General features: G+C 49.8%; 1 protein-coding gene across 1 annotated transcript in view; it reads left to right on the top strand.

Moving 5' to 3' along the window:
* Positions 1–26,977, top strand: part of LOC115078110 (sodium/potassium-transporting ATPase subunit alpha-2) — a 63,563-nt gene extending 36,586 nt beyond the window's left edge. Inside the window, exons 8-23 of the mRNA XM_029580759.1 lie at positions 3,608–3,876; positions 4,628–4,826; positions 5,198–5,307; positions 5,527–5,661; positions 8,149–8,338; positions 8,804–8,979; positions 9,683–9,819; positions 15,402–15,552; positions 17,586–17,754; positions 18,077–18,231; positions 21,314–21,437; positions 22,675–22,820; positions 23,360–23,490; positions 23,914–24,015; positions 24,555–24,646; positions 26,517–26,977. Coding sequence (XP_029436619.1) covers positions 3,608–3,876; positions 4,628–4,826; positions 5,198–5,307; positions 5,527–5,661; positions 8,149–8,338; positions 8,804–8,979; positions 9,683–9,819; positions 15,402–15,552; positions 17,586–17,754; positions 18,077–18,231; positions 21,314–21,437; positions 22,675–22,820; positions 23,360–23,490; positions 23,914–24,015; positions 24,555–24,646; positions 26,517–26,545 — 2,315 coding nt within the window. The 3' untranslated portion in view covers positions 26,546–26,977. The remainder of the gene's footprint in view (positions 1–3,607; positions 3,877–4,627; positions 4,827–5,197; positions 5,308–5,526; positions 5,662–8,148; positions 8,339–8,803; positions 8,980–9,682; positions 9,820–15,401; positions 15,553–17,585; positions 17,755–18,076; positions 18,232–21,313; positions 21,438–22,674; positions 22,821–23,359; positions 23,491–23,913; positions 24,016–24,554; positions 24,647–26,516) is intronic.
* Positions 26,978–27,232: the final 255 nt, after the last annotated feature.

The raw sequence follows: 27,232 nt of genomic DNA, 5'->3' as shown, positions 1-27,232 counted from the left end.
CAGCTGGGATGGACCCTCGGTGCGGCAGAGCCTGCGTTGTGTGTGCAGGGGAGAGTGAGTGTCCAGAGGCAAGGGCCCGATATCCACAGCTCCCTCTCCCCTTCCCTCCCCTCCCCCCACAAGCTGACAGGAGAATAAAACCACCATGGACATGTGGTCTGGAGTTTTGCAGAACTGAACTCAGTGGCTCAGTACTGAGCTGCTTGTTCGCTGTGTAACGGGGTGTCTGGAGTAACTAGAGTGTACCTGGTACGTAAGCAAATGCTTTGCAATCCGTATCCTGCCTTTTGACGGAGAGATTCAGAAATTCCCGGGGGTGTGAATAAAGTACGAGAGTTCACGTGTTTCGCTACAAAACCCCTTCAGACTTAAAACTTTTATGGTATCAAAGGTGCAATAAGCAGATCAGTCATAATCACACTTTTAACATCCTTCTCTTATTCTGGTGAATGTGGTGACCTTTTTTCAGCTCTAGATCCTCCTGCATAGGCTGAGGGAGGCCTGGTTTTACCCCCCCCCCCCGCGCGTCCTTGTGTTCCTGGCATATATATATTTTTTTATTTGTAATAGAGAAATCAGAACTGCAAGTCCCTACATGCAATGGGGAGAAAACCAGGCCCGATTAAGCCTTTGCCCAATGCCCCAGAGCTGCTTAATAGCTCTGCAAAAAAAAAAGCAGAACTGGAATGGAAGCATTTCTTCAAGATTTCTTCGTTCGTCCACGTGACTGCACAGAAGTAAAGGTCAACAAAGAAAAACTTATTAATATAAAGTGACACCTTTTCTGTAGGGTCTGCTCATTCGGTTTAGAGCTGAGGACTGAAGCGTTAAGTCCCAAAAGCTAATCAAGAAATGTGTTAAGTTAGTCCAATAAAAAAGCATTTCCTTTTTTTTTTGGAGGAGGGAAGGGGATTTGCTAACATTTAATTTGCTCTATGAAGATAATAATTTTCATGGCCCGCGTAGGGCTAAAGGCTGCAGGTGCGACGTTACCGCAGATTCTAGCTTGAACTTTCGAAGCAGATTCACGCGTACATTTGTTTTGAAAATACATGGGTGCATGCGGAATCCCTCGTCCCGTCCACGCAGAAGCCCACGCCTTCCGAAAATAGAACGTGTGCGGCGTAAATCCTTTCCCCGCGCTGCCCCGGGAACGCCCGTACTGTGCGCGTCGAGGTGTGTGCCAACATCGCCTTCCTGAAATTGATTTTTCGAATGGCGATTTAAACAGGTGAAATCCCTCTGTACAAGGAGGAGTGGGGAAACGTCGGCACCAGACCCGACTGCTGGCCACGAGAGGGCAGGCTGAGCCAAGGAACGGGGACAAAGAGTGAAGCGAACCTTTCAGAGTCAGTCCCGAGGAAAACGCTTTCCTCCCCCCCCCCCGCACAGGCCCAGAGTTACCCGAGCCCCTCACCCCCCTCACCAGCCCCGTCCTCAGGAATGCAGCCAGATGCTCCGTTTCCAAGGCTTCTGCGTGACGGGTCCAAGTTTGGATCTAGGGAGGGAGGTCGGTGAGGCTCTCGTTTTCAGAAGCCTGGGGGATAACAAAGGCAGCTATCCAAAATGAGTAAAGTTTCTTGGGGTTTTTGGTAGAAGAAAATAATACCTTGTAAGCGTAAAGAAAAAAAAAAAAGCATATAGTAACGTAAAAGAACCTTTTTGGTAAGTCAACCATGTTTGCACTGCTGTTCTGGAGAGGGGTTTTCCCCCCACCCCCCTGGAAATGTTAAGGCAAGGAGAAGGCTTAAGGTTGCTACCTCACCTGGGTCAATAACCCAAAACGGGCCGATCCGGTCCTGGTTTTCATCCCAGTGCATACAGGGAATTGTAGTTCTGTGATGGGGCAAAACCAGGACCGGATCGGCCTCTTCAAGCCATTGATTCAGGGCGAAGTGACAAAACCTAGCTGAGACCCAGCCTTCCCTCTAGAATAAGAGCCCCACCAACTGGCTCTATGTGTTTCATCCAAGAACGATCCAGTCTTGCTTTTGTCCTACAGCGTGCATGGACTTGTAGGGGTCCATTTTCTGCCGCTGGGTGGCTGGCAAAGTTAGCTAGCTAACTGAGGGGGGGGGGGGGGGGGGTGTGTGTGTCATTTTTCAAATGGCGATGGGCCGTTATCGCGATTTGGAAATTCAAAATAGGGAAAGGGTAGGGGTTTGGGCGGGGTTAGGGAAATTTAGGGGCCTGTAGCGCTGCGGGTGATAATGTATCGGACATTATCGCCCTATTTAGCGCCGGAAATAGCTACAGCTATTTCACTGGCGCTAAGGGGGTGACAGTGTGCGGGCGCGACGGGCGAAAACGCACCGCCGCAATGCAGCTGCCTGCTCACTATCCACCCCCCCCCCCCCGGCCCCTCTTTTTTCCCCACGGGCGATGATTTTGCTATAATTATAGCGAAATGATAAATCTAGGCCTTAGCACATTCAGTGGCGTGAGTGAGCTGCTGAATGTGCCCGGCTATCTTAGTTAGCCGGATAACGCTGAAAACCGGCATTATCCGGCTAACTTCGCCAGATAACAGCACCCCCATAATGCCCCGCACTACCCCTGACATAGCCAGATCAGTTTTTAGTTGGATAACAAGTTCTGTCAGGGGCAGGAGTTTTAAATCCCAGTGTATGCCCAGCTAGGTGCCAAACTGAACCGGACCGACCCGCTGAATATGGACCTCGCACTGTGGTTCCTGCTTCTCCTAGGGAGTTCAGAATCACAAGTCCCAGCAGATTAAAAGCAGGGCTAGGTCTGTCTGCCCCCCCCCCCTGATGACCTGGAGCTTGTTGACACGACCTGTGGAACAGGGCAGCAGACCTCTGCAGTAATCTCCAGCTTGTTTATTTGCAGAAGATTCTGAGAGCTGAGAGTGCCCCTGGGAATCAGTTTGCTTATTATTATGTTGCTTTCAAAGTTTGAATTAACATCGCATTGTTAGGTTATCGGCAGATAAGGACCTCTTGACTCACTCGGTCTGCCCAAATCCAGGGCTGGCCTAAAATCTCCCTCCTTGAACCTGGGTCCCTTGGCAGCTCGGCCTCTGTCACCTCACTACCTAAGAACATAAGAACATGCCATACTAGATCAGACCAAGGGCCCATCAAGCCCAGGATCCCGTCTCCAACAGGGCCAATTCAGGCTATAAGTACCTGGCAAGTACCCAAAAACTAAGTCTATCTCATGCTACTGATGCAGGTAATGGACTTCTCGTCCAAGAACGTATGCAAACCTTTTTTAAACCCAGCTACACTAACTGCACTAACCACATCCCCTGGCAACAAATTCCAGAGTTTAATTGTGCGCTGAGTGAAAAAGAATTTTCTCCGATTAGTTTTAAATGTGCTACTTGCTAACTTCATAGATTGCCCCCTAGTCCTTCTATTCTCCGAAAGAGTAAATAACCGATTCACATTTACCCATTCTAGACCTCTCATGTTTTTAAACACCTCTATCATATCCCCTCTCAGCCGTCTCTTCTCCAAGATGAACAGCCCTAACCTCTTTAGTCTTTCTTCATAGGGGAGCTGTTCCATCCCCTTTATCATTTTGGTTGCCCGTCTCTGTACCTCAAGCCATCTTCCTTGTTTTCTTTCACCCTCCACTGCAGGAACAGCCCGGGGCATCGTCATTGCGACAGGGGACCGTACGGTGATGGGGCGCATTGCCACGTTGGCCTCGGGGCTGGAGGTGGGCCGCACCCCCATCGCCATGGAGATAGAACACTTCATCCACATCATCACAGGTGTGGCCGTCTTCCTGGGTATCTCCTTCTTCATCCTGTCCCTCATCCTGGGCTACTCGTGGCTGGAAGGGGTCATCTTCCTCATCGGCATCATAGTAGCCAATGTTCCTGAGGGTCTGTTGGCAACAGTCACAGTACGTAACTAACCTGGAGTGGGGAGGTGCATAAAATAGACGGTGGCCATTTTGGTGCTGCCAAGGTCAACTCTTTCTGTTCTTATTCATGACTCCTCTTTGTTTTTATTCTCTGGCCCTGCACCCTCTTCTCTTTCTATCCTTTGTGCATGGCTGCACGCTTCTCTATCCACTGGCCATGCCTTCTCTTTTCTTTCTCTTTGCTCTGCCCCAGGTCACTCTTCAGGTTTGTAACATCAATAGTACACAGTAATGTACAACATCAATAGTACACAGTAATGTACCACCAACTTAAAAAACAAAATGTGTGTCATGCATCACCTTCACTTTCTCCTTCATCCTCACTGTCATCCTCCTCATCCCTAATCCCCTACAACACAACAGGCCCACCCAGACTCTGACACTCACCCCCTGCATCCTGGCACTCTCTGCTGCCTAGATACCCATCCAGACCTATTTGGGGGTCTAGGCAGCCTTTCTTGTTCTATTGGGTGAGGGGGCAGAGTGAAATCAGTGTCTAGATGGCCTTAATGTGTTGAGGGAAGAGGCAAGGTGAGGCAGGTAGGTCATGGACGTGTTATTGTGTTGTTGGGGCAAGATGGGAAAACAGGGTTTGGGCAACCTTGTTGTTGTGCACCACCAACATAAGCAGTCACCCTACGCTTCTACCTCTCTTCTCCTCTCTCTCTTCTGGCCCCCACCCTTTTCTCTCATACTGCCTCCTTCATTTGATGTTTCCTTTATACCACAGGTGTGTCTGACTCTCACCGCCAAGCGAATGGCTCGCAAGAACTGTCTGGTGAAAAACCTGGAAGCTGTCGAGACGCTGGGTTCCACCTCTACCATCTGCTCGGACAAGACAGGGACTCTGACTCAGAACCGCATGACCGTGGCACACATGTGGTTTGATAACCAGATTCACGAGGCTGACACCACGGAGGATCAGTCAGGTGAGAGGCGAAGGGCATTACTGCTTGTGGCTGCCGTCTTTTTCTGATGGGAAAACGGTGTCGGCCGAGAAGAAGCCGTTCATTCTCCGAATGCAGCCCCTCTCTGTAGTTTCTGTGCAGCGGGTTCTACCTTCAGAGAGCTCGCAGCTCCTGCAGTCTCTGCCTCTCCCAGCAGGTGGTGCTGTAGGGCATGGTACGGGAGCCCTGGCTGTATGAGGAGGGGATGCTCACAGCTCCTGCGGTCATTATAAAGGATGGTGGCTAGCTTGGAGCGAACTCAAAATCCAAGAGACCTGAATTGTCCTCTTGGTGGTTTGTATTGGTTTTAAGTGTTTGAGGAATCATATCTCAGTTCATATTTTGGCTCTCAGGTGCAACTTTCGATAAGCGCTCCCCCACGTGGACTGCTCTAGCCCGTATCGCTGGCTTGTGCAATCGTGCGGTCTTCAAGGTTGGACAAGATAAAGTGGCTATCTCAAAGGTACCTAAAGTTTGTAGATTACTGGAAAATCAGAATCATTATCTCAGCAGGGCCATTAGAAGATCAGAGCCCTTCACTGAGACCTGGCTCATCAGTCCTCTGTCCCATCAGTTGTCATTTGCACTGCTCCATCTTCTCTGCCTGCCTCCCTTGAGCAGAGGTGATCCTGTTTTGGGTTTCATTTCATACGTGGCCTTCGGTTCTGTTGCTCTTCCCTAGCGGGACACGGCGGGGGACGCCTCAGAGTCGGCGCTGCTGAAGTGCATCGAGCTCTCCTGCGGCTCGGTTAAGAAGATGAGGGAGAAGAATCCCAAAGTGGCCGAGATCCCCTTCAACTCCACCAACAAGTACCAGGTATGGACGGCCGCCTTGCAGCCTGCCCCAGGCAGGGAAGGCAGAACCACGGCTGCACTAATGCACATTGGGACGGAGTCACGAAAGCAGTAACTTAGCTTGTGGGTGAAGTCTTGGAAAGAATATTTATTTATTTATGTTTCTAAAACTATATATATCCCCTTCTCTCCATGGTTTGCAGCGGGTTATAAATTGAACATACTCAATAAATATAAATGAATAAAATTCACATGCAATATTAAAAATAAACAAACACATCGATCAATAAAACATAAAATCAAAACATACAACAATAAAACAATAAAACACAAAACTTTCTGGGATGGAGTCACAAAAGCAATAGCCCACGTTGGGAGTGGAGTCACAAAAGCAATGACTTAGCCTGTGGGTGGAGTTCTGGAAACCAGAACCTGCCGGAGGGTGGAATCATGAACCCAAAGTTTGGCACAGACATTTTTTTGCTGCGGAATATATTTTCCCTTGCACACCTTTCAGGAAATAGGGAGCCCAGCTTCCCAAAGGCGCGCGCAGGGCTGAGGTGGGCGCGTGCAAAGCACAAGAGGACTTCAGCCCAAATTCTCAAAGGGGACTTCCAGGCACGTTAAGTCTGCTTTGAAAATTAGGGGGGTACCACGTGTGCGCGTTTACAGCCGCTAAGGAGCCTGGTATAAACGCCCCCACCGTTTACGAAAAAACGAAAGTTAGGTCCGGCGCTGATTTCTCCGCCCCCTGGGAATGTCTCTTTGCAGTAAAGCGAAAAAGAACGTGCGTGAGAAACGTTTACACACACGCACACAGTCCCCGGGGTCATTTTCAAAAAGCCCCTTTACGCACAGGCGCGGTTTTGAAAATTCATCCCCAAAAAACCACAGAAATGCTGTTTCAAAGCTGTAAAGTAACCTGCAGGCACATTGCTCTGATCTCCACGTATGTGTCAGGTATAAACGCCTTCAACCAGTGTTTTATACTGACCAAACGAGCCACCCCTCTAAGCAAGGACCCATTTTGGTTGCTGCACTTCCATCATTTGGCCCGAGTGTGAGTCAGTCCCGGGGAAGCAAGGAAGGTGAGCGTGAGGTACGAGAGTGCAGGGAAGGCGGAGAAATATCATTATTCATTTACAAGGGACCCTGCTGGAACGGGATCCTCTTAATAATCAGTGCTCGTAAATCTGCAGGCCAGCAATGGCCAGAGAACTCAGAACCAGCTGTGGCCTAGTGCATCCCACCCGCTTCTCCCTCCATCTCGCCGCTTCCTTCTCCTCCACATCTCACCCGCTTCTCCCTCCATCTCGCCGCTTCCTTCTCCTCCACATCTCACCCCTTGTGCCTTCAAATGCCCGCATCTCCCCCCCATCTCGCCTCTTGGACTTTCAGTCACCTCCATGCTTTCCTCTCCCTGTCTCTCACCCCCCTTCTCTCTTCCAACTCCCACCATCTCACCCCTTCCTTCGCGGCTCTCCTGCATTCAGTGCCCCATCCTACCCTCTCCATTATCCAATTCCCTCTCCTATCAGACAGCCCCCATCTCTCCTCTGTCTCCCACCTCCCATCCCGCCATCTCTGTCTCTTCCTCCCTCACCTCTTCTGCATGCAAACTCCCCCATTCTACCCCCCCCTTAACCCATTCTACTGCCCAACTGCTCCCATTCCACTACTTCTAGCCCCTCTCCCTCACCTCTTCTACATTCAGACGTCCCCGTCCTTCCCTCGCCTTCCAGCTCCCTTCCTCCCCTACCTCCCGCACCCTCCCCCCAGATTGTTTTTTTTCTTCACCGTCTCACCTCGTCCACTCCATTCTGTCCTGCCTTTTATTCCCCCCCCCCCCCCTTTCCCAGCTCACGCCTCTCACCTGCTTCCTGCAAACCAGCGAAGGGTCAGAACCGCAAACCCCTTGCAGTGCGACAGGAGGGCGACGGCAGGGCCGGGGGGGCGGCAGCTCTAAGGATGCGTGCGAGGATCCTGAGCCTCTCCCTTTGCCCCCCCCTGAGTGGGGCGGAGACTTTGGCACGGAGACGCGGAGCTGACGGACGAGCTTCCGGAAGTTGCTGGGAACGTCGCCGGCACAAACGTCGTGCCCCGTGGGTTACTGCCATTTCCGCCTTACGAGAAGCGCAAAGTCCCGACCGCGACTGGGAAGCCCAAGGGGGCCGGGAGCCAGAACACTCTGTGCAGTCACGGGGGGTCCAGGAAACATCTCACGGGGGGGGAAGCCAATAAAGCAAATTAAAACTTAATTTAAAAACCTGCTGCAGACTCGTCAAACCAAATTAAAGACAGCCCTCGCGTTTATCCACCAGGCTTGACGCGTTTTAATGGAACGCGGGGATGGCATTCATAAGTTACTGGCGTGCGTTTCTTTTTATTTCCGTCTGAAATCCTGGCTGGGGGAGCCAACTCCCAATTTTTTGGCGAAGCAATTGCCCGAGTGCCTCGACCTGATTCTCGGCGGCGGGCGGCTAAAATGTACGTTTCTGCCTCTTTCCAGCTGTCGATCCACGAGCGGGCGGACGACCCCGAGGGGCACATCCTGGTGATGAAAGGGGCGCCGGAGCGGATCCTGGACCGCTGCTCCACCATCCTGCTGCAGGGCCAGGAGCAGCCGCTGGACGAGGAGCTGCGGGAGGCCTTCCAGAACGCCTACTTTGAGCTGGGGGGACTCGGGGAGAGAGTCCTGGGTGAGTCCGTTTAAGGAAAGAGTCAGCGATGGGGGACTTGGGTGTAAGAGCTGCCAAATTTGACTGTGCTGTGATCCCTAAGAACAAAAAAAAAAGAAAGGAGTCAGTGAGGGAGATCTGTGTTTCAGTCATGATTTAGATCGCTCGATTATTAGAATAAAGCAAATCCTGAGACGTGAGTTTATGATGCTGCTTTGCTACTGATTCTCTTACAGTGAGCCACATGTGCATCAGTTCTTATCCTGGCTCTGCCACTGACTCTCTGTGTGACCTTAGGGCGAGCCTCTTTATTTCCCAGGCCAAGCATCTGCCTAACATTTATTTTATTATCCAGAATGAACCATTGGATCTGCCAACAGATCCTTAGACATTCATGTGAGCCTCCTTCCCAAGCTGGGTACCGTTGCAGACGTCCGTGCCTGCCTGGGTGTCCCCCCCGCTGATTCTCGTTCTTTTCTCACCTAGGTTTCTGTCACAGCTATTTGCCGCACGACACGTTTCCCCGTGGGTTTAAGTTTGACACCGATGACCTCAACTTCCCTGTCGATAGCCTGTGCTTCATCGGCCTCATGTCCATGATCGACCCCCCTCGGGCAGCTGTGCCAGATGCGGTGGGGAAGTGCAGGAGTGCGGGGATCAAGGTGCGAGCCTCAAAAAGCCATCCTGGTCGATTTGGCCACCCCCCCCCCCCTTTACCCTGGCTCTTCCTCTCCTTCCTAGCCTGCGTGTTTCATTCTCTCTCTCTGCCCCTCACCCGTTCTTTGCCTTTGCCCATCTCTCCCGTCCTTTGTCTGATTCCTGCCTTCTTCCCCGCATGTTTTCTCTCCTCCTCACCAGGAATCAGTGTGTACATTATGCTTTACACTCTCATCTCTCCCCTCTATCATATTGGCAGCGCTTTAAAAACAAAGAGGGATGTTCATTTTTTTCTCCAATCTGAAAGCGAAAGTCCTCCACTTATCTGTACATATTGCCCTCGTCTGCTGTACGGGAACCCTACTCTGAAGGAACCACCTCTAGAAGGGCGAGAAAGGTTCCCCTTTGCATGCTCACTCACTCTTTAGTTTCTCCGTTGACAAGGTCAGGGGGGATGTTAATTGACGTAAATGATGAGGATGGAATTTAGTATTGTTGATGACACCTTTCTGTCCCAAGGACTGCAGCCATTAACTCATTTCCAAGTTTTACTGAACACCCAAAACATGGCAATGACATTAGGTCAACTCCGCAAGATTAGAAATGGTTCCTTCCGCTGGTGAATTATTGTTCTCCATATTCTTAAATTTAGGTGTTCAGGAACAGCTGGCAGCTTGATGTGTATTTTTTTTTCTGATTCCTTTCAAGGTGATCATGGTTACCGGTGACCATCCCATCACAGCCAAGGCCATAGCTAAAGGAGTGGGGATCATTTCAGAAGGCAACGAAACAGTGGAGGACATAGCTGACCGACTGAATATTCCTCTCAACCAGGTTAACCCGAGGTAGGATGCTCATGAAGCGCCTAGGGAGATCTTCTGGTTGTGATTGGTGTTGTACAATTAAGATAGGCTGTGTTTGGAGGCCCCCAGGTGGTGGACTGGATTAGAAACAGGTTGATGACAGGCGACAGAGAGTGATGGTAAATGGAATTCACCTTGAGGGGGAAAAAAAAAAAAGGGTGATCAGCAGAGTGCCCCGGGGATCAGTCCTGGGGTCCGGTTCTGTTCAATATCTTTATGAGTGACGTTACAGAGGAAAGATTTATCTTTTTTTTGCAGATGACACTGAGATCTGCAACAGAATGGATGTCCCCGAGGAACTAGGCAGAATGAGAAGTGATCTGAAAAAGCGCAAGGAGTGATTGAATGCCTGGCAGTTAAGATTCAATGCAAAAAAAAAAAGTATAGAATCATGTATTTGAAGTTCAGATTTCCAAGGGAGACGTGCACAGTAGGGGATAAGAAACTGATGTACGCAAACCAGGAGAAACCTTGGCATCAAAGTGACTGACAATCAGAAGGTAGTGAAACAGTGAAAAAGTAGTGGCCAGAACCAGAGGGATGTCGGGGTGTAGGGGGATCCAGGCATTACCAGCGGGAAAAAAGGAGGTGTTCCTGTTCACATCCCAGATCAGTCCAGACAAATGGGTTTTGCATCCCTACCAGCAGATGGAGGCAGATAATTTATTTGAGTGTTTTATATACCGTCATTCCATGTGAGAATCACTAGATCACACCGGTGTACAGGTCGGACACTCACAGACAAAGGATGAGTTACAAAGGCAGGCATACATACAGGTAAACATTCCAAATCTAAGGGTCTGCTTCAAAGACAGATGTATAGGATACATTTGTAATCGTTATAGGGAGGATGAGAGTATGGGGGTAATGTGCAGGACATAGGTGGTTGTCAGAGTGAGGGGGAATCCATAATATATCGGGCTTGGTTGTGTGTCCGTCAGTGCTCGCGCATGTTCCCCAGCCCGCCGATAGATGGCGCTATAATATATCGGGCTTGGTAGTGTGTCCGAGAGTGCTCGCACATGTTCCCCAGCCCGCCGATAGATGGCGCTATAATATATCGGGCTTGGTAGTGTGTCCGTCAGTGCTTGCGCATGTTCCCCAGCCCGCCAATAGATGGCGCATGCGGTTCCCTGGCCGCCTTAGAGGCTCAAACATGCCGTACAGCTGCCATGTCACAACACCAGCTACAAGAGGTACTCCTGGGGGAATTCAGTGCTACTGCGTAATGCAGATTTTGCACAGAATTCCTCCTTCTCGCAGATTTCCTCCCTCACCTCGCTGATTTCCTCCCTCGCCATAAGACTATTCAAAACCGGAAGGACAGCGGCCATTGCGGGACAGGCAAAAAATAGCAGAGGAGACCCTGGCATGCCGCGAACGGAGCCCGTCCCACGGCACATGCTCCGTTTGCGGCGAAGATGAAGGCCCAGCGCGCCGTTCGTGGTGAAATCGGAAGGCCCCCATGTGCTGCGATCGGCGCACCCGGGCCTTAATCTTCGCCGTGAACGGGTAAAGGTAGCCCCAGCTAGGGGGTCTGGGGGTTTGCTCAGGCGCCTGGGCCTTAGACAGTCTTCAATACAAAGGCGATTCTAGCGATGTCGCCAACTCGATGAGCTATAGGAGGATCCAATGGATAAGGGTCCCATGGATGGCGATCCAGATACTGGTGATCCGGAGATGGATACGGAGGCCGATAAGGATTTCCTTGATCTGGAGGAGATTCCAGTTACAAAAGGAGATGACCCGAGGGTTGTCCATTTGTTCAGGAAAGAGGAGTTGCGACCTCTTATTCTGCAAGACCTGGGAGCTCATTTGGCCAGGTGGGGCAGCCCCCAGTTGGACCTGATGGCGTTGCGCAACAATGCCAAGGCGGCCTGATTCTTCAGTCGAAGATGGGAGGTCGGTTCCAAGAGGATAGATACTCCCGTTCTTCCGTGGCCAAGAGGGATTCCGATGTATGTGTTTCCTCCTTGGCCTCTCTTAGGCTGCGTGATGCGGCGCATAGAAGGGCCACCCGGGGAAGGTGGTTCTGGTGGCTCCAGAGTGGCCGCGTTGTCCGTGGTTTGCAGATCTAGTGTATCTCGCAGTGGTCAGGCCTCTTAAGTTAGCCCATCTACAGGGGTTGCTTCAGCAGAGACCCATCTTTTCAGATTGGGTGGATCACTTTTGTCTCATAACATGGCTTTTGAGAAACAGCACTTGCGTCTGAAAGGTTATTCTGAGCCAGTTGTTGCCACTTTACGCCAGGCTAGGAGGCCTTCCACGTCTTTGCCATATGTCAGATTGTGGAGGGTGTTTGAGTCTGGATGTTTAGAGGAGGGTCTGGATCCATTATGTGTGGACATCCCTCACATTTTGGCCTTTTTGCAGCAGAGTCTGTCAAAGGGATTGGCCTATTACTCAGTTTGCGTGTAAGTGGCAACCTTGGGATACTTTAGAGGCAATGTTTGGGGGAGGTCTTTGGCCTTCCATCCGGATATAGGGGGTCAAGCACTTATGTCCTCCTGTGTGCAAGTTGTGCCTAGAGTGGAACCTTAACTTGGTTTTGCTTGTTCTTTGTGATCCTCCGTTTGAGCCTTTGCGGGGAGTGTCCTTGAAGATGGTTTTTCTGGTGGCCATTTGTTTAGCCAGGCTGATTTCGGAGCTTCAGGCTTTGTCATGTACGATGGGGTGATGCTACATACGGTTCCCTCCTTCTTACCAAAGGTCGTCTCCTCTTTTCATGTAAACCAGACGGTGGAGCTTCTGGCTTTTCTGAATTTGCCTCTGGAGAAACTGCATGCAAGGGAACTTCACGTTTTGGAATTTTGTCAGATTCTGTTGCGATATCTTAAGATCACTAACACTTTTCGCCAATCGGATCATCTTTTTATTTTGTTCATTGGAGCAAAGAAAGGATGTAAGGCGTCTAAAGTCACAATTTCTCACTGGCTATTTTTTCGGCCTATCTCTATAAGGGTAGAATGGCCCCAGAAGGGTTGTGAGCGTAATCTACTATGGCACAAGCAGCCTCCTGGGCGGAATGTCAGTTGGTATCACCTCTGAAGATTTGTAGGGCTGCTACATGGTCTTCACGTCACACCTTCACCAGACACTACCGATTGGATGTTTGAGCGCAGGAGGATGCAACGTTTGGTGAAAGTGTATTGCGAGCAGGTCTTTCAGGTTCCTGCCCAATGTAGGGGAGCTTGGAAACATTTGTCTGGACTGATCTGGGTTATGAACAGGAAAGGAAAATTGTTTCTTATCTGCTAATTTTTGTTCCTGGAATACCATAGAGGCCCATCCTCTTGTTTGCGAAATACTATGGTGGCTGCAGTTAGGGTCTAATTCAGAGTTTTGTACATATAAATATGTTGAACCGATGGAGCTAAGCATTTTCAGTTCCTTTGTTAATGAAAGGGCTCCAGTTCAGGGGGATCCAACACTGGGTTCTCTGTTCGCCTTAGAGGGGAAAGGTTGATTGAGTTGGAGAGTTGTTTTTTTCTCTGCGTTGGCAGATCCTTGATTGCAAAAAAGTGATCTGGTAGCGGAAGTACAACCTAGTGACCATAGACCATGGGGATAACTGGGTTTGTACCAGCAGGCTACAAAGATCAGCCGGGTTTGTGCAATGGGTTGGTGGTGGTGAGGTACTGTTTGAGAGCAGAAGGGCCAGAGGAAGTTAATGTGGTTCCATGGCAACTCCTTCATTTTTTTGACCAAGAAGAAAGCTGTGGAGAGGGGATGGTGAGAGCATTTAGAATTAGCAGCAAAAGCAGTATACATGCACTGGATGGAAATCTGATGAATGAGATGGTATCAATAGATACCAGCTTTAATATACAAGGGAAGAGCGACACTCCCTTCGCATTCCATTCTGATTCACCTAGGAGGGAACAATCTTGTGGCCTGCAAGAGAGTCAAGTTCATAGTGAGAATAGGAAAGACTTAGTAACAGCTTTATTCCCACAAGCTACAACTGTCTGTTGAATAACATCCCAATGACAGTATGGAGAAACGAAACTGGCATGAAAGAGATGGAGTCAAGAAGAAAATGAGTACATTGGGAGGTCTCGAAACTTGATTAGGGAGAAGAGCATGGGACATGAAAATGGACTGAGAGAACAATTAAACTAGCAGCTGGGTTTGTTTGGCAGGCTGCAAGTCAAGCAATAACCCGTAGCCCTAGTAGAAATGCAGGTGCTCATGTCTGTCTGGCAAGCTCCTCTGGGTTCCTAGAAGGCCAGATGTTTGAGCAACAACTTAGTGGTTTGATGTGAGAAGGAAGGGCCACTGAGTTTGAACTAGACATGCTCATCCTACCCAAGGCAGTGGCATGCAGGAAGATAACCTTGTCCTGGAGCAGTGACATCTTACAAATGGCCACACTCCACAGCTAGCAGATGAGAGACATATATCCTTACAGTGCGGACAGGAATAGCTGGGAAGACCAGACGGGCCATTTGGTCTTTTTTTCTGCTGTGATATTGATGGAGATGGTCAGCGCTGATGGTCTGAGTGGTGATATCCACTAGAAATAATTTAAGCAATAGTAACACCTGTGGAATTTGAAGGAACCTGCTCTTAAGAACTGACTGATTGATGAATGAAGATTTGACAGTCTTAATATTAAAGTTGAAGAAATATTAGCGATTTTGGAGTGGGAAGAATCACACCATGCAACTCTTCAGTTGGAAAATATTATTGTTAATAGAGTTGTAAATTGATCGCTGTAGAAGGTCCCCTGAGGAAGCCTGATACAGGCGAAAGAAAGAGGATCCTGTTTTGTTGAGTTTGGATTTTTTTTTTTTTGTGTGTTAACATTTTTATTGGTATTAAACATGAGAAATACATAACAATAGGAATGTAAGAAAAGACTGTTGAATATCCCTTTGTCAAGTATAAGCCCCCCTGACCCTCCCCCCTCCCCCAGTACCTATATTGCGCTATTTATCATAGAAAGTCAGTGTCGTGTTGGGTTTGGATTTTCCTGATGATAATTTTAGTATGTATGGTTTGAGTGATTGTGTGAATGATGGAATATGGGGTATTAAATACATATCTTTTGTATGGATTTTAAGTGTTGTGAAGAAGTCATTTTGTAAGAACAATTTGATTTTTGTAAAAATTTGTAATAATAAGTATACTAGTGTGAAATAACGTATATATTATTGCTTAGTATGAAATGTTTAGTCTGAAGTGTTTCCTTAGGTTTTTGGGATTAATTATTTTAGGGAACAATTAATATATACCTTCTGTTATTATATTATCTTAAGCTACTAAACCTTTTCCCCATCACTACTGGCATGAGGTGTTCTGCCTTAAGACTCAGGTTTTCTGCCGTTTGAGGGTATGTGAAGGAACAAAAAAGCACAGGAAAGAGGGATGGGAGAAAGGAATGCGGAGCCAGAGAGAGGTTAATTGCTGAAAGATTTAAGTGATGCGCTCCCGGACGTTGAAGTGAAAGAGGGCACTGGCACTAGGTTAAGGTCAGTTAGTGGCATAATTTCCTGATTCTCCACGACTAACGCACTCTGGGTCTCTCTCTCTCTCTCTTCTTTCTGCCTGTGGCGCTCCAGGGAAGCCAAGGCCTGTGTAGTCCATGGCTCTGACCTGAAAGACATGACTTCCGAGCAGCTGGATGACCTTCTCAAAAACCACACGGAAATCGTGTTTGCTCGCACCTCCCCGCAGCAAAAGCTGATCATCGTGGAAGGCTGCCAGAGGCAGGTCAGGACTGCCACCGTCGTCCCACACGATGTGGCCCTCTCCGTCCAGAGTGTGGGAATGCGCCGAGAAGCGTCATGGTTAAAGAATATCCCCGGCCGGGGCACGCAAAGAGGAGACCGCCTCCTGGGAATCAGTTGCTAGGGTTTTGTGCATATTCACTTGGAGGGTAATTTTATAACAGCGCGCTTAGGGTTAAGGTCTCCGTGTACAAAGCAGACATAGAATTGAACGCACGAGTCCACAGAACCTAGCGGGATGTACATGTGCACAATTATACCTGCTAGGGAGCGGGTGTAAATGTACATACGTGCATTCATGTGCAAACTTTTGAAAATTGAAATTATGTGGATAATCACATCTCCACTCCCCCCCCCCCCCCCCCCCCCCAAAAAAAACTCTTTCTAGTGCACATAAAAAGATGCATGTAATCCCTTCTGTGTGTTCTACCCATCCCCACCAGGGTTTATGCACATAAATGCTTTTGAAAATCAGTCCCTCTAGGTGTAAAGCCCACAAGATCATTAACTCAATCTGTATCTCTGGTACCCCAGGCTCTCTCCCAAAGCATCATCGATCCATACTCCCTACTGCCCCGTTCTCTATAGCGCAGCACCATCCATTTCGGTCCCTGATAGCCCAATCTCCAACCTAAAGCATCATCCGTACCAGTCCTTGCTGCCCTGATTGCCAACCCAGAGCATCATCCATACAACTCCCTATTGCCCCATTCTCTATAGCGTAGCACCATCCATACTGGTCCCTGCTGACTCATTCTCTGTACCACAGACCATCCATACTGGTCCCTGCTGACTCATTCTCTGTACCATAGCACCATCCATACTGGTCCCTGCTGACTCATTCTCTGTACCACAGCACCATCCATACTGGTCCCTGCTGACTCATTCTCTGTACCACAGACCATCCATACTGGTCCCTGCTGACTCATTCTCTGTACCATAGCACCATCCATACTGGTCCCTGCTGACTCATTCTCTGTACCACAGCACCATCCATACTGGTCCCTGCTGACTCATTCTCTGTACCACAGCACCATCCATACCGGTCCCTGCTGACTCATTCTCTGTACCACAGCACCATCCATACCGGTCCCTGCTGACTCATTCTCTGTACCACAGACCATCCATACTGGTCCCTGCTGACTCATTCTCTGTACTACAGCACCATCCATACCGGTCCCTGCTGACTCATTCTCTGTACCACAGCACCATCCATACCGGTCCCTGCTGACTCATTCTCTGTACCACAGCACTATCCATACCGGTCCCTGTTGAGCCCATCTCCAACCCAAAACAGTCCATCCTTATCACTGCACCATTCTCCAGACACTAAGGAACTCTAATCCAACCTCCCTACTGGAAGAAGAATAAACTAGAAAAGAAAAACCCTGCCTCTGTTGGGTTTCAGCACCAGGAGACTTGGAAGCTTCTCCTCCGTTTTTAATTCTTCCCCTTCCTCCCTCTGCTGTGACACCGCCTGTGTGGGGGCAGGGGGGCAATAGCACTCACGGCGGTTCCTCGCCAGACCCCTGGATCCCGGCCCTCTAGGTGTCACGATTGTCCAAGGACCGGTGCACGTTCCTTCTCCCGCCCCCTCCCCGCTCCCTCTTCCACAGCATGCCTGGCCTCCGCTGACCCGTCAAGCAGGTGCTGCGCTGGAGGACAGCACCCTCGGGTCTCCCACCTGGAAAGGACCCCCAGTTGACCGAGTCCCTTCAGAAGCTCGGTAATGTTCCGGACGCCCTTCCTTCCTATGCCCAAATCTCTCTCACGCCGTCTAGAAGCACCGCAAAAGAAATCCCTGTGGCCAGCCAGTGGTATCTACACCCCTTGTTCCAATGTGCCACTCTTGTGAAGTGTACTGGCATCCTGTTGGGGTGAAAGGTAACAACCCCCCCTCCCCCCCCAAAAAAAAAACCCCTTCAGGTTACGGTGGTTGTTATGAATACAGAGGAGGATTTAGGATAAAGCACCTTCCATTGTCCTGATTCCCCCCTCCCTCTGCTCATGCCTCAGGGTGCCATTGTGGCAGTGACGGGCGACGGGGTGAACGACTCCCCGGCTCTGAAGAAAGCAGACATCGGGATCGCCATGGGCATTGCCGGCTCCGACGTCTCCAAGCAGGCAGCGGACATGATCCTCCTGGATGACAACTTCGCCTCCATCGTGACAGGAGTGGAGGAAGGTGAGTAGGATTTTCGAAAAGAGGTTATTCTTGCTGAAAGCTTCGGAGAAATGCTAATATATAGAGGGTGCTCGGTACTCGAAGGCTTAAGTAACCATTGTGCCTCAGGGCCGCTCTTCCCCTCCCGTCCAAGATAAAGCATGTCGCATTTCTAAATATTTGATGGTAAGCAAGAAAGTGTAAGACAAACAGAAAGTAGGTGGATAAGGTTCATCTTGACTCTATGGGCCAGATTTAAAGGGTTGGACAACCAAAACAAATTGCCATATTGTGAGTGCATTACATGTGCGATGAATTTTGCATTTGCTGACCTCTCCCGCAGGCCGACTGATTTTTGACAACCTGAAAAAGTCCATCGCCTACACGCTGACCAGCAACATCCCAGAGATCACGCCATTCCTCCTCTTCATCATTGCTAACATCCCTCTGCCCCTGGGCACTGTCACCATCTTGTGCATTGACCTTGGCACCGACATGGTAAGGGTGGCAGACTTCTGGAAAAGATTTGGGTCCCTTAAAAGGTGGCTCTGCTGGCTGTCGTGGTTGTAGGCCGCATCCTATCATTTAGTGTCCTGGGGACACGATGGCGGTGTGGCCACTCCATTGATCTGGTGGGAGATCGTAGATAGCGCCAGGAGGGACACTGGGTTTAGCTGTTACCCCTTGGCCTGGTTAACCAGGCGAAAGTTCGTAGCACCGGCAGATACCGGTTGGTAACTAGGATATGATGGGTAGCTACGGCATGGTGACCGTATAGCTCTACTTCAAAAGGGACAAGTCAATCCAGTCCTGATTTTATACTGTACCATGCACGGAGATGCAGGTCTGATTGCCCTAAAAAGAGCGGGACTATGCCTGTCCCTGCATGCAGTGGAGTAAGAGCAGGACTGGGTTGGCCTGTCCCTTCCTGAGATGGAGTCTAACGCGGACGCCTTAAGCTGCAGAAGAGCCTTCTCCGCCTCAGTCTGTTAACTTTCCTCCTGCCATTCGAGTCCCCCTGAAGCCGTTTCGTGTCTGCACTCTACCCAGTATTGACACGGGTGGTGAGGAGGGGGATGGTGCCCAGAACCTGAGTGACTGTAGAGCTGGTGTTTTCTAAACTACCTTTCATTCACCCACGCTACCCGTTATCAGCTCAAGTGGAGCTGGACCTTCCGTCTTGCTGTGAGACACCACCGGCTCTGGCTCCCTGGGAACGTGTGCTGCTGCGCAGCCATGCCAGAGACTTCCCTCTCCTTCCCTACCCCGGGGGGGGGGGGGCTCTAAGTGTCCCATGACCTTGCTGGATTAAAAAGGGCAAGAACCCAAACCAAGAGGCAGACTTTGCAATACCGGCTCACAGCCTCTACCTGCTCTCTCTCACTCACAAGGGCTCTCTGCAGCACTCGTCCTAGGCGCGGGGACATAAAAAAAACCCACAAGAAGGAAATTCCAAAGACCACAACTGAACCTTCCTCCCTGAACTGAAATTGCAGGGAGACTAGGGTCAGAGGAAATCCTTCTTTACCGAGAGGACAGTCAATGCCTGGAATAACCCTACCAGCAAAGCTTGGGGTCGGGGGACCAAGCAGCGGCAGAATTCCAGCCCGCTGGGAGCAGACATACAGGCCCGTGCAGAGCGGTGTGCACCGTTTAGCCCCCGTTATTACCCCGTATACTGTAAGGAGTAATAGCACGTGGAAAACACGCGACCAACCCCCCCCCCCCCCAAAAAAAACCACCTAATAGCGCTCATCACATGCAAATGCATGTTGATGAGCCTATTAGTTAGTCGCCTGAAATACAGAAAGTAAAATGTATGGCCAAGCCGAACATTTTACTCTTCAGTTCTTTTTTTTTTTTTTTTTTAATTTAATCTTTATTAATTTTTTAAATAACATATCAAGATAAATTTTCTTGACAATAAATCATATGTTTACATCATAACTTTCAATATTAAATTAAGAAAATTCTTAAATTATATGTAAGCATTACAAGTCCACAATATAGATCCAAGAGGTCATCACATTCTAATCTTCATAAAATATCCTTAATCTTTATAACATCGGCAGGAGCTTTAATTCAATAATAAGCTACAACTGACTCAAACATTTTCAAGGCTAAGAAACTGAATCACTGGTGCTCACATACACCGACTTCCAGAATTATCACACAAAAACTGTGTTAATTGAGATGGTAGAAAAAAAAAGAAAAGGCTTATCCTTAAACTTAATTAAACATTTGCACGGAAATCTTAATGTAAAGGTTGCTCCCATCTGTAATATCTGAGGCCTCAGCAGTAAAAACGGCTTCCTCCTCTTCTGCGTTGATTTAGATACATCAGGAAACATCCTTATTTGTAAACCCATAAATTTTTCTAAACGATATTTAAAGTATAACTTTAAAATCCATTCTTTATCCATTTCCATTGCAAAATTTACTATCAATGTGGCTGGAAAGTGTACAGAAAAGCAGAAAATACTGCTTTTCTGTACACCCTCCGACTTAATATCCCAGCGCTATTAAGTTGGAGGCACCAAAAATAATACAAAAAAACCATTTCTTTAAATCTGCCCGCCGGTCGGCAGGTTCGAAAACAGATGCTCAATTTTGCCGGCATCCGTTTTCCTAACCCATAGCTGTCAGCAGGTTCGAAAACCGATGCAGGTAAAATTAAGCCTCGGTTGTCGGACCCGCTGACAGCCGCCTCTTCCGCTAATAAGGGGGCGCCAGGGACGCGCTAGTGTCCCTAGTGCCTCCTTATTAGCGCGTGGCCTCATTTAAATAGAGAATTGCACGCCCAGGAGAGCGGGCACCCAACTCGGAGTGCCGGCTCTCCCGTACCTTTTATCGACTCGGCCTTGCAGAAGGCAGCGATAGGAGCAAGGCTGAGCAGCTGTAATGCTGCAAATAACCCGTCCCTCACTCCCTCGATAGCAGAGGCAAGGGACGAGGTGATAGAAGAAATAAGTGATGCTTCAGGTCACTAGGGCAGCGGAGTGAAAACCCAGCAGGCAACAACACCTCGGAAACTGACCGGGGTGTTGCCGGCAGGTTGCTAGTGGCTGGGCGTCACCTGAAAAAAGCCCACGGGGACGTAGGCGACCAGATGTTTGAGCGGCAGTCTCACCAGTTTCGGTGGATGCTTTAGATGACCGCAAAGCTTGGTGGTAAGACTTGGGGGCAGAGGACTTGGCGCGTGGCGTAACTGCGGGGCCTCGTTCGCTCATCCTCTCAGGAGATAGGGATCCAGTTTCTTAGGACAGGGAGCGATATCCTACAAGGAGCCAAGCTTCTATGGCTGGCAGCCGGAGTAGATCCTGAGCAATGTGGACCAGAACCCTGGCCAGACTGAGCCTCGGCCAGTTGATCTTTTTCTGCTGTCGTTTGGTACGTTCCTGTGCTGCTCGCGCTGGGGTGGCAGGGTTTGCGTCACGGCTGGTAGATTATATTACTTAACGTCTCTCTGTATGAGCTTCCCCTCTGGCCGTACTTTCCTCCCCCTGGCGCTCTGAGGACACAGCTTGCACGAGAGGCATTCTCTAGACATTGTTTGCCTTCGCTTCCCAAACCCTTGCAGGTTCCCGCCATCTCTCTGGCGTACGAAGCCGCGGAGAGCGACATCATGAAACGGCAGCCCCGGAACCCCAAGACGGACAAGCTGGTGAATGAGCGCCTGATCAGCATGGCCTACGGCCAGATCGGTGAGCAGCCTCCCTCTCCCTCCCCCCTCCCCGAAATGATCCTCAACTAGGCCTTCTTAAAACAATAATGCAGCACAGAGAAAGGCCCAGCCATGCAGAAGTCTCTTCATTCCTCACTAGGCTGCACCTTCTGATGGGGGGGGGGGGGGGGGCAGTGTCCCAACTGCAGAAGGGACTTTTCCTTCCTGCAAGCTCGGCGAGTTCTGATCTTCGCCTTGGCTTGGCCCGTTTGGAGCCTTGCCTGCTGCCTTCTCTGTAGGTGCGATTCCTGCAGCCGGCTTCGTGGTTTTATTTTGGGGGGGGGTCTTTGTCCTGCTGCTGCTTTCCCCCCATCATTTTTTTTTTTAATTTGCTCTCCCTTATGCTTCTTCTGGATTTGGTCGCATCTTCTTGTTGTTACTGCTCAGTAGTCCCTTCCTTGAAAATTTCCCATTCCCCCCCTGCCCCCGCCTTGCTGCCTAATACGTCAAAGCTTTTTTTTTTTTTACCCTTCTGGGGTGGGAGTGGTTAGCAAAGCTGCCCTGGGTTTAATTCCCTTTGAAATGGAGGAGGGGGTGCTGTGGATCTGGGTGACTGACGCCTGGAGTCAGGAAGATGTGCTTGTCTGAAGGTTGTTGCACTTTGAGGATGTCAAGGGGATGAACGGTGTTGGCTGAAGTCATTATTGGGGACTGTAGGGGAAGGGGGGGGAGAGTCTGGACTTTTACTGGCGTCCAGAGGTGACCTGTAAGAGAAGACCCATCCCCCCTCCACGGGCAGCACTACAGTGGGAACTCCAGGGCACGCGGACACATTTGAGCTTCTTGTGATCTCCTTGGTCTCTGACCCATTGCTTGACCTGTGGAAATGGAAGCTGAAATAGCATTGCTTGTCCACGTGTCGTCTTTGTCTTTAACGATTATGGATTTTTGTACTTTTGTGAGATGTTCCATTAAAAATAGAGATGGTCATAAAGTCCCCTAGGTGCTCAAGAAGCCAGCTGAGTTTTCGGGCTCTCCAGAAGGAATATGTGTGAGGCACATTTGCCCGCACTGCCTCTGCTCTATGCAGATAGATCTCGTGCGTATTCATCGTAGGGATCCTGAAGACCTGGCCAGCTGTGGGGGATGTCTCTGAGGATGGGTTTGGGAACCACCAGTCTGCAGCAGTAGGTAAAACCTGGGTCACGCCCCGCTACCCCTCCCTCTCCCCATGCAGGCCCTAACGAGGTCTCTCGCTCTCCTTCCCCCCCCCCCAGGGATGATCCAGGCTCTGGGAGGCTTTTTCACCTACTTCGTAATCCTGGCAGAGAACGGGTTCCTGCCCTCACGGCTGCTGGGCATCCGCCTGGACTGGGACGACCGGAACCTGAACGACTTGGAAGACAGTTACGGGCAAGAGTGGGTGAGTGCCGGGCGGCTCCGTGACGGAGGGCGGGCCAGAGAGGAAGGGCCCTGTTGGAAAGGCACCCCACCCCCCCTCCCCCCCTGAGGTGCTCCCTAACGTCAGCAGTGGAGGAGCTGAAATCCCCCTCTCCTTAGCCTGCGAAGGCACTCCCATTGCTTCTCCGGTTTGCTCCTGAGGGGTAAAAGAGATCATAGGCCATGATCCCGGGTGACTTAGGTGGGGGGGGGGGGGGGTACCTGTTGGTATATTAATAGAGCTTTAGTAAATCTCTCCTCGAATGCGGGGGAGCTCTGCAGTGTAAGCACAGTGCGACAGGTTGATGTCGTACCCACTTCCGGATCGACCGTAAAAATAAAGGACAAGGTAGCCCAAGCCGATCCTATGAGATGTGTGAATATAGGCATGGATTTAGATATTTATATATATATATATATATATACACACACGCACGCATGCACAAAAATAAAGGTTGCCATGAAAGCTGAGGTGTCTGATCTGGGAATTACGGTAAGCGTCACGCGGCTTTGCCTTTGCAGACGTACGAGCAGCGCAAGGTGGTGGAGTTCACCTGTCACACGGCTTTCTTCGCCAGCATCGTGGTGGTGCAGTGGGCGGATCTGATCATCTGCAAGACCCGGAGGAACTCCGTCTTCCAGCAAGGCATGAAGTACGTCCGTCCCGTCCGTCCCCCCCCCGGAACGCGGGTGGGGGCCGTTTCTCAGCGGGGGGCAGCCCTGCGCTGCCGGCTGCTGCTTGGGGGGTTACCGGACAACTCTAGGAAACTAGGCGGGGGGTGGGGGTGGGTCTGGCTGAGCCCCATAGTCCCTTTGCTTGCGGTCAAAGCAGGAACTAAGTCCGGGGGATGCATGGGGGAGGTGGGGAGAAACCAGGCCTGGCTCGGCCTCGCCCATGGTGGTCCTGAGGATATCTGGCAGCCGTGGTGCGTTACCTGAATCCTTGAACTCGGACCACTGATGGAGCGGCCCTCACAGCCCTTAGTGGGAGGAAAGGCAAACAACGCTCTTCCAGCGAGACCCTTCCGACACAGCTGTGCAGTGACGTCCGCTGCTTTTACTGCCCTTTCTCTCAGGAACAAGATCCTGATCTTCGGCCTCCTGGAGGAAACCGCCTTGGCTGCCTTCCTCTCCTACTGCCCCGGCATGGACGTGGCGCTTCGAATGTACCCCCTCAAGTAAGTTTTCACTGGCAAAGACAAAGTTTCTGCACGGACTCGACGGTCACCTCTAACCCGGAGAAAGAGTCCCCGTGCCTTCCACCGAGAATGGCGGGCGGCGTGCCACCCTGTCAGGGCAGCGGGCGCTCCTTTGGCGCCACACTCGAGTGGCCTCAGTGCAAGCCTGATGCAGTCCTACCTCAGGGCGTCCTACATAAATAATGTAAGGAATCCAGACCGGGTTTTCTGAGGATCCGGCAGAGAGTTTGCTACAGGTACAGCCTTCCACCTCCTCCGGTTTTCCACTGGTTCATCAAATCGGGTGGTGAAATGCTTTAGCACGTCCCTACTCCCTGCCAGCACCCAGAGCCTTATGTAAATCAGGCCATTAACTAGCTCAGGAACAGGTGAGCAGCGGGTGCGAGCCATCTTCCAAGGAGGGGGCTGGGAGGTATCACAACAGCTTTGAAAGCCTTTGACTAGCTGGAGGGTACGATGCTTTGTCTGTTGTCTGATGAGGATGGTGGTGGCATCATCTCTGCATGTCCTTTCCTCAGGGTCACCTGGTGGTTCTGCGCCTTCCCCTACAGCCTTTTGATCTTTGTCTATGACGAGGTCCGCAAGCTGATACTGCGTCGCGATCCAGGAGGTGAGAGACGGGGGGGGGGGGGGAATGCTCCGTTTCTGGTTTCCGCTCGGGGACCCGGGATATTCTTTGCCCTGTGTCGCCCGTAAAGGGCTGCCATCTGATGCGGGTCAATCCTGAGAGACAGATCCGCTTCTGCTTTTGCACCCCGTTGTGTAAACTGGATCTACGAGTTCATAAATGTGATGTGTATAGAGTGCTTTCCTTCAATAAAATTCAACCCACAGTGCTTCACATCAGAAAACAACACCATAAATAAAATGGACAAACAATACAATAAATAAATCATCCTAAAATACTATATCAATAAAAACGCATACCATAAATAAAATACAAAATACATCATCAGTATCTGAGGCAAAACCAGGATTGGATCTGCCTCTCAGGTGCCAACTCTGTGCAAACAGCACAATAATCACTGCATTAAAAAGAGCTATCCCTCTCTCGCTGTCAGAGTGACTGAGTGGCTCCAAGTCAGCTGGACAGGCTGGGCCGCTCCTGACCTTACCCCCTTGCACCCTTGGATCATGGCTGTCCGCAAGAGAAAACCCAGGACTGAATCAGTCTGTTCAGGTGGAATGGAGCCAGTTGGTAGCCCTCGGCAAACAAAACCAAACCCGACACCTGAAAAACATTGTGTGGAAGGGACTGGTTTAGCATCAGGTTATTTGTGCAGTCTTGCATGCAGTGAATACTTGGCAGTCCCTTTTACCATTGGCTTCTCCAGCCTTGCTTGAAGCTCTTTTTGTTTTTTATAACTCTTCTTCCAAACCTAGCACTCACTGTCCCATGTAAAACCCCCTGATCCGTGGGAGAGTGGTCCCGCCTAGGTGTATAAGCTTTCCAAAGCAACGCGAAAGAGACGTTCAGCAAGTTTGTTGCAGGAATAAGATTTTGTGGCTGTCGCGTCAGTTCAGACTTGGAGTTTCTTCCCTAAATAGGCTGGAACAGCTGATGCTTCACCTCATCCTGGTGATTAGTCTCATAAAGCCAAAAGAGAGATTTTTTCCAAATGATTTTTTTTTTTTTTTTGTTTCACACAAACGAATTTTCATAAAACTTGCCAAATTCAAATTCTCGTTGACAAAGCTATTTATTATTTCAATATCAACCCCTCCCCCATATCTATCCGTGCACCCGTTCCCAGCCCCCTCTATACTCGTCTGACCTTCTGATACTTAGGGGAGCTAAATGACCTGCACTCATTAGGTTAGAAGAAGAGGGTCTCACACAGGCCAGGGAAACAAATGCCGCAGGAAGTACATGGCCCAGATATTTACACAGCTGAGGAACGCTGCTGATCCGGAGCTGTGCGGAATTAACCGTTTTCCCAGAGCTTCCCTTCACATTTCGTGTGGAAAAATATTTTAGCCAAAGGCTGGAAATTTGGCTTCCAAAATGTTCTCTCTTTTTTTTTTTTTCCTTACTTATAAATTTTGGGGCCTGGTCAGAAGAGGGGTGGAAAAACAATTTCAAAATGTTGGGTACATGATAAAGGTTGGAGGAAAAAAAAAAAAACGGAAATGTCAGGATATTTTTTTTAGGGGGCTGGGGGTGGAGAGCGAGGGGGTCGGTAGGAAATATACGTCAAATGCTTTCTTTCCCCCCTCTCAGAGCGCTTGGTCGGTTTGAACCTTCCCGGCATTCCCATGACAAATTTTGACTTTAAGAGAAGCAAAACGCGTGCAGGTTCGAGGCACCTGGGATTTTTTTTTTCAAAAGAGCTTTTTACTTTCAAAAATTAAAAAATTTGACGGAAACCTGTGCTCGTTCCATTCCACTTCTCTCGTTTTTCCAGGGCTATGATTTCCAAAAGTTCGGTTCGCAACTTAACTTTCTTGTTTTCTCTTTGGTTTCCCCCCTCCCTTGGTAGGTTGGGTCGAAAAAGAGAGTTATTATTAAGCCGGGAGCCCGGAGGACACTGCTTGGAGTTGGCCCAACGAGGTTGCTCGCTGGATGCGCCTACCGAGGAATTTCCTGCCAGGTGTGACATCAGACTTGTGACGATCTCCTCGACGGATGGAGAGGGGTTTTGTTTTTTTTTTAAAAAAGTGTTAAAAATCTCCAGTTTTATGTATACTTCCATGTTGGGTCGCCTCTGCCGAATAGCCCTACAGGAGGGTCCGGCCTCGTAAAGATAGATCCTGTGAGGATTTACCCGCAGAAAAGGCGAGAATGCCTGGGTAGGGCCCCGGTCCCTTAATAACACACCCGCAAAACACTCACTGGAGAAGCCAGCAGTGGCGGCTTTTTATGTTTAGAAGTAAGGTGAAAATGTAGAGTATATTTTTAACCAGTTTTCAAATAAAGTACGAAGCTTTTATCTTGTAAAAATCAAATCTGCTCTCTCTCTGTCTTAGTTCAGGGACTCTGTCCTGTATCGTAGGGGTTAAGTCCAAAAGACTGGGCTAATTCTTCGGCTGATTCCGTCCGGCGGGGCATGACAGCCTGAAAGGAATCCGCTCTTCTCCGTGACCGACAAGGCCGGCAGAACACCGCACCACCTGATTAACCCCGGGCCGGTTTTGAAAGGCAGGTTCATGAAATCTCAGATCGGGGGGGCAATCTGAGATTTCCAGGTCACTGACC

Source organism: Rhinatrema bivittatum, chromosome 16, assembly GCF_901001135.1.
Source record: "Rhinatrema bivittatum chromosome 16, aRhiBiv1.1, whole genome shotgun sequence".
NCBI classification, from domain to species: domain Eukaryota; kingdom Metazoa; phylum Chordata; class Amphibia; order Gymnophiona; family Rhinatrematidae; genus Rhinatrema; species Rhinatrema bivittatum.
Note: the sequence above shows the minus strand (reverse complement) of the source record. Positions and strands in the feature narration are given on the sequence as shown.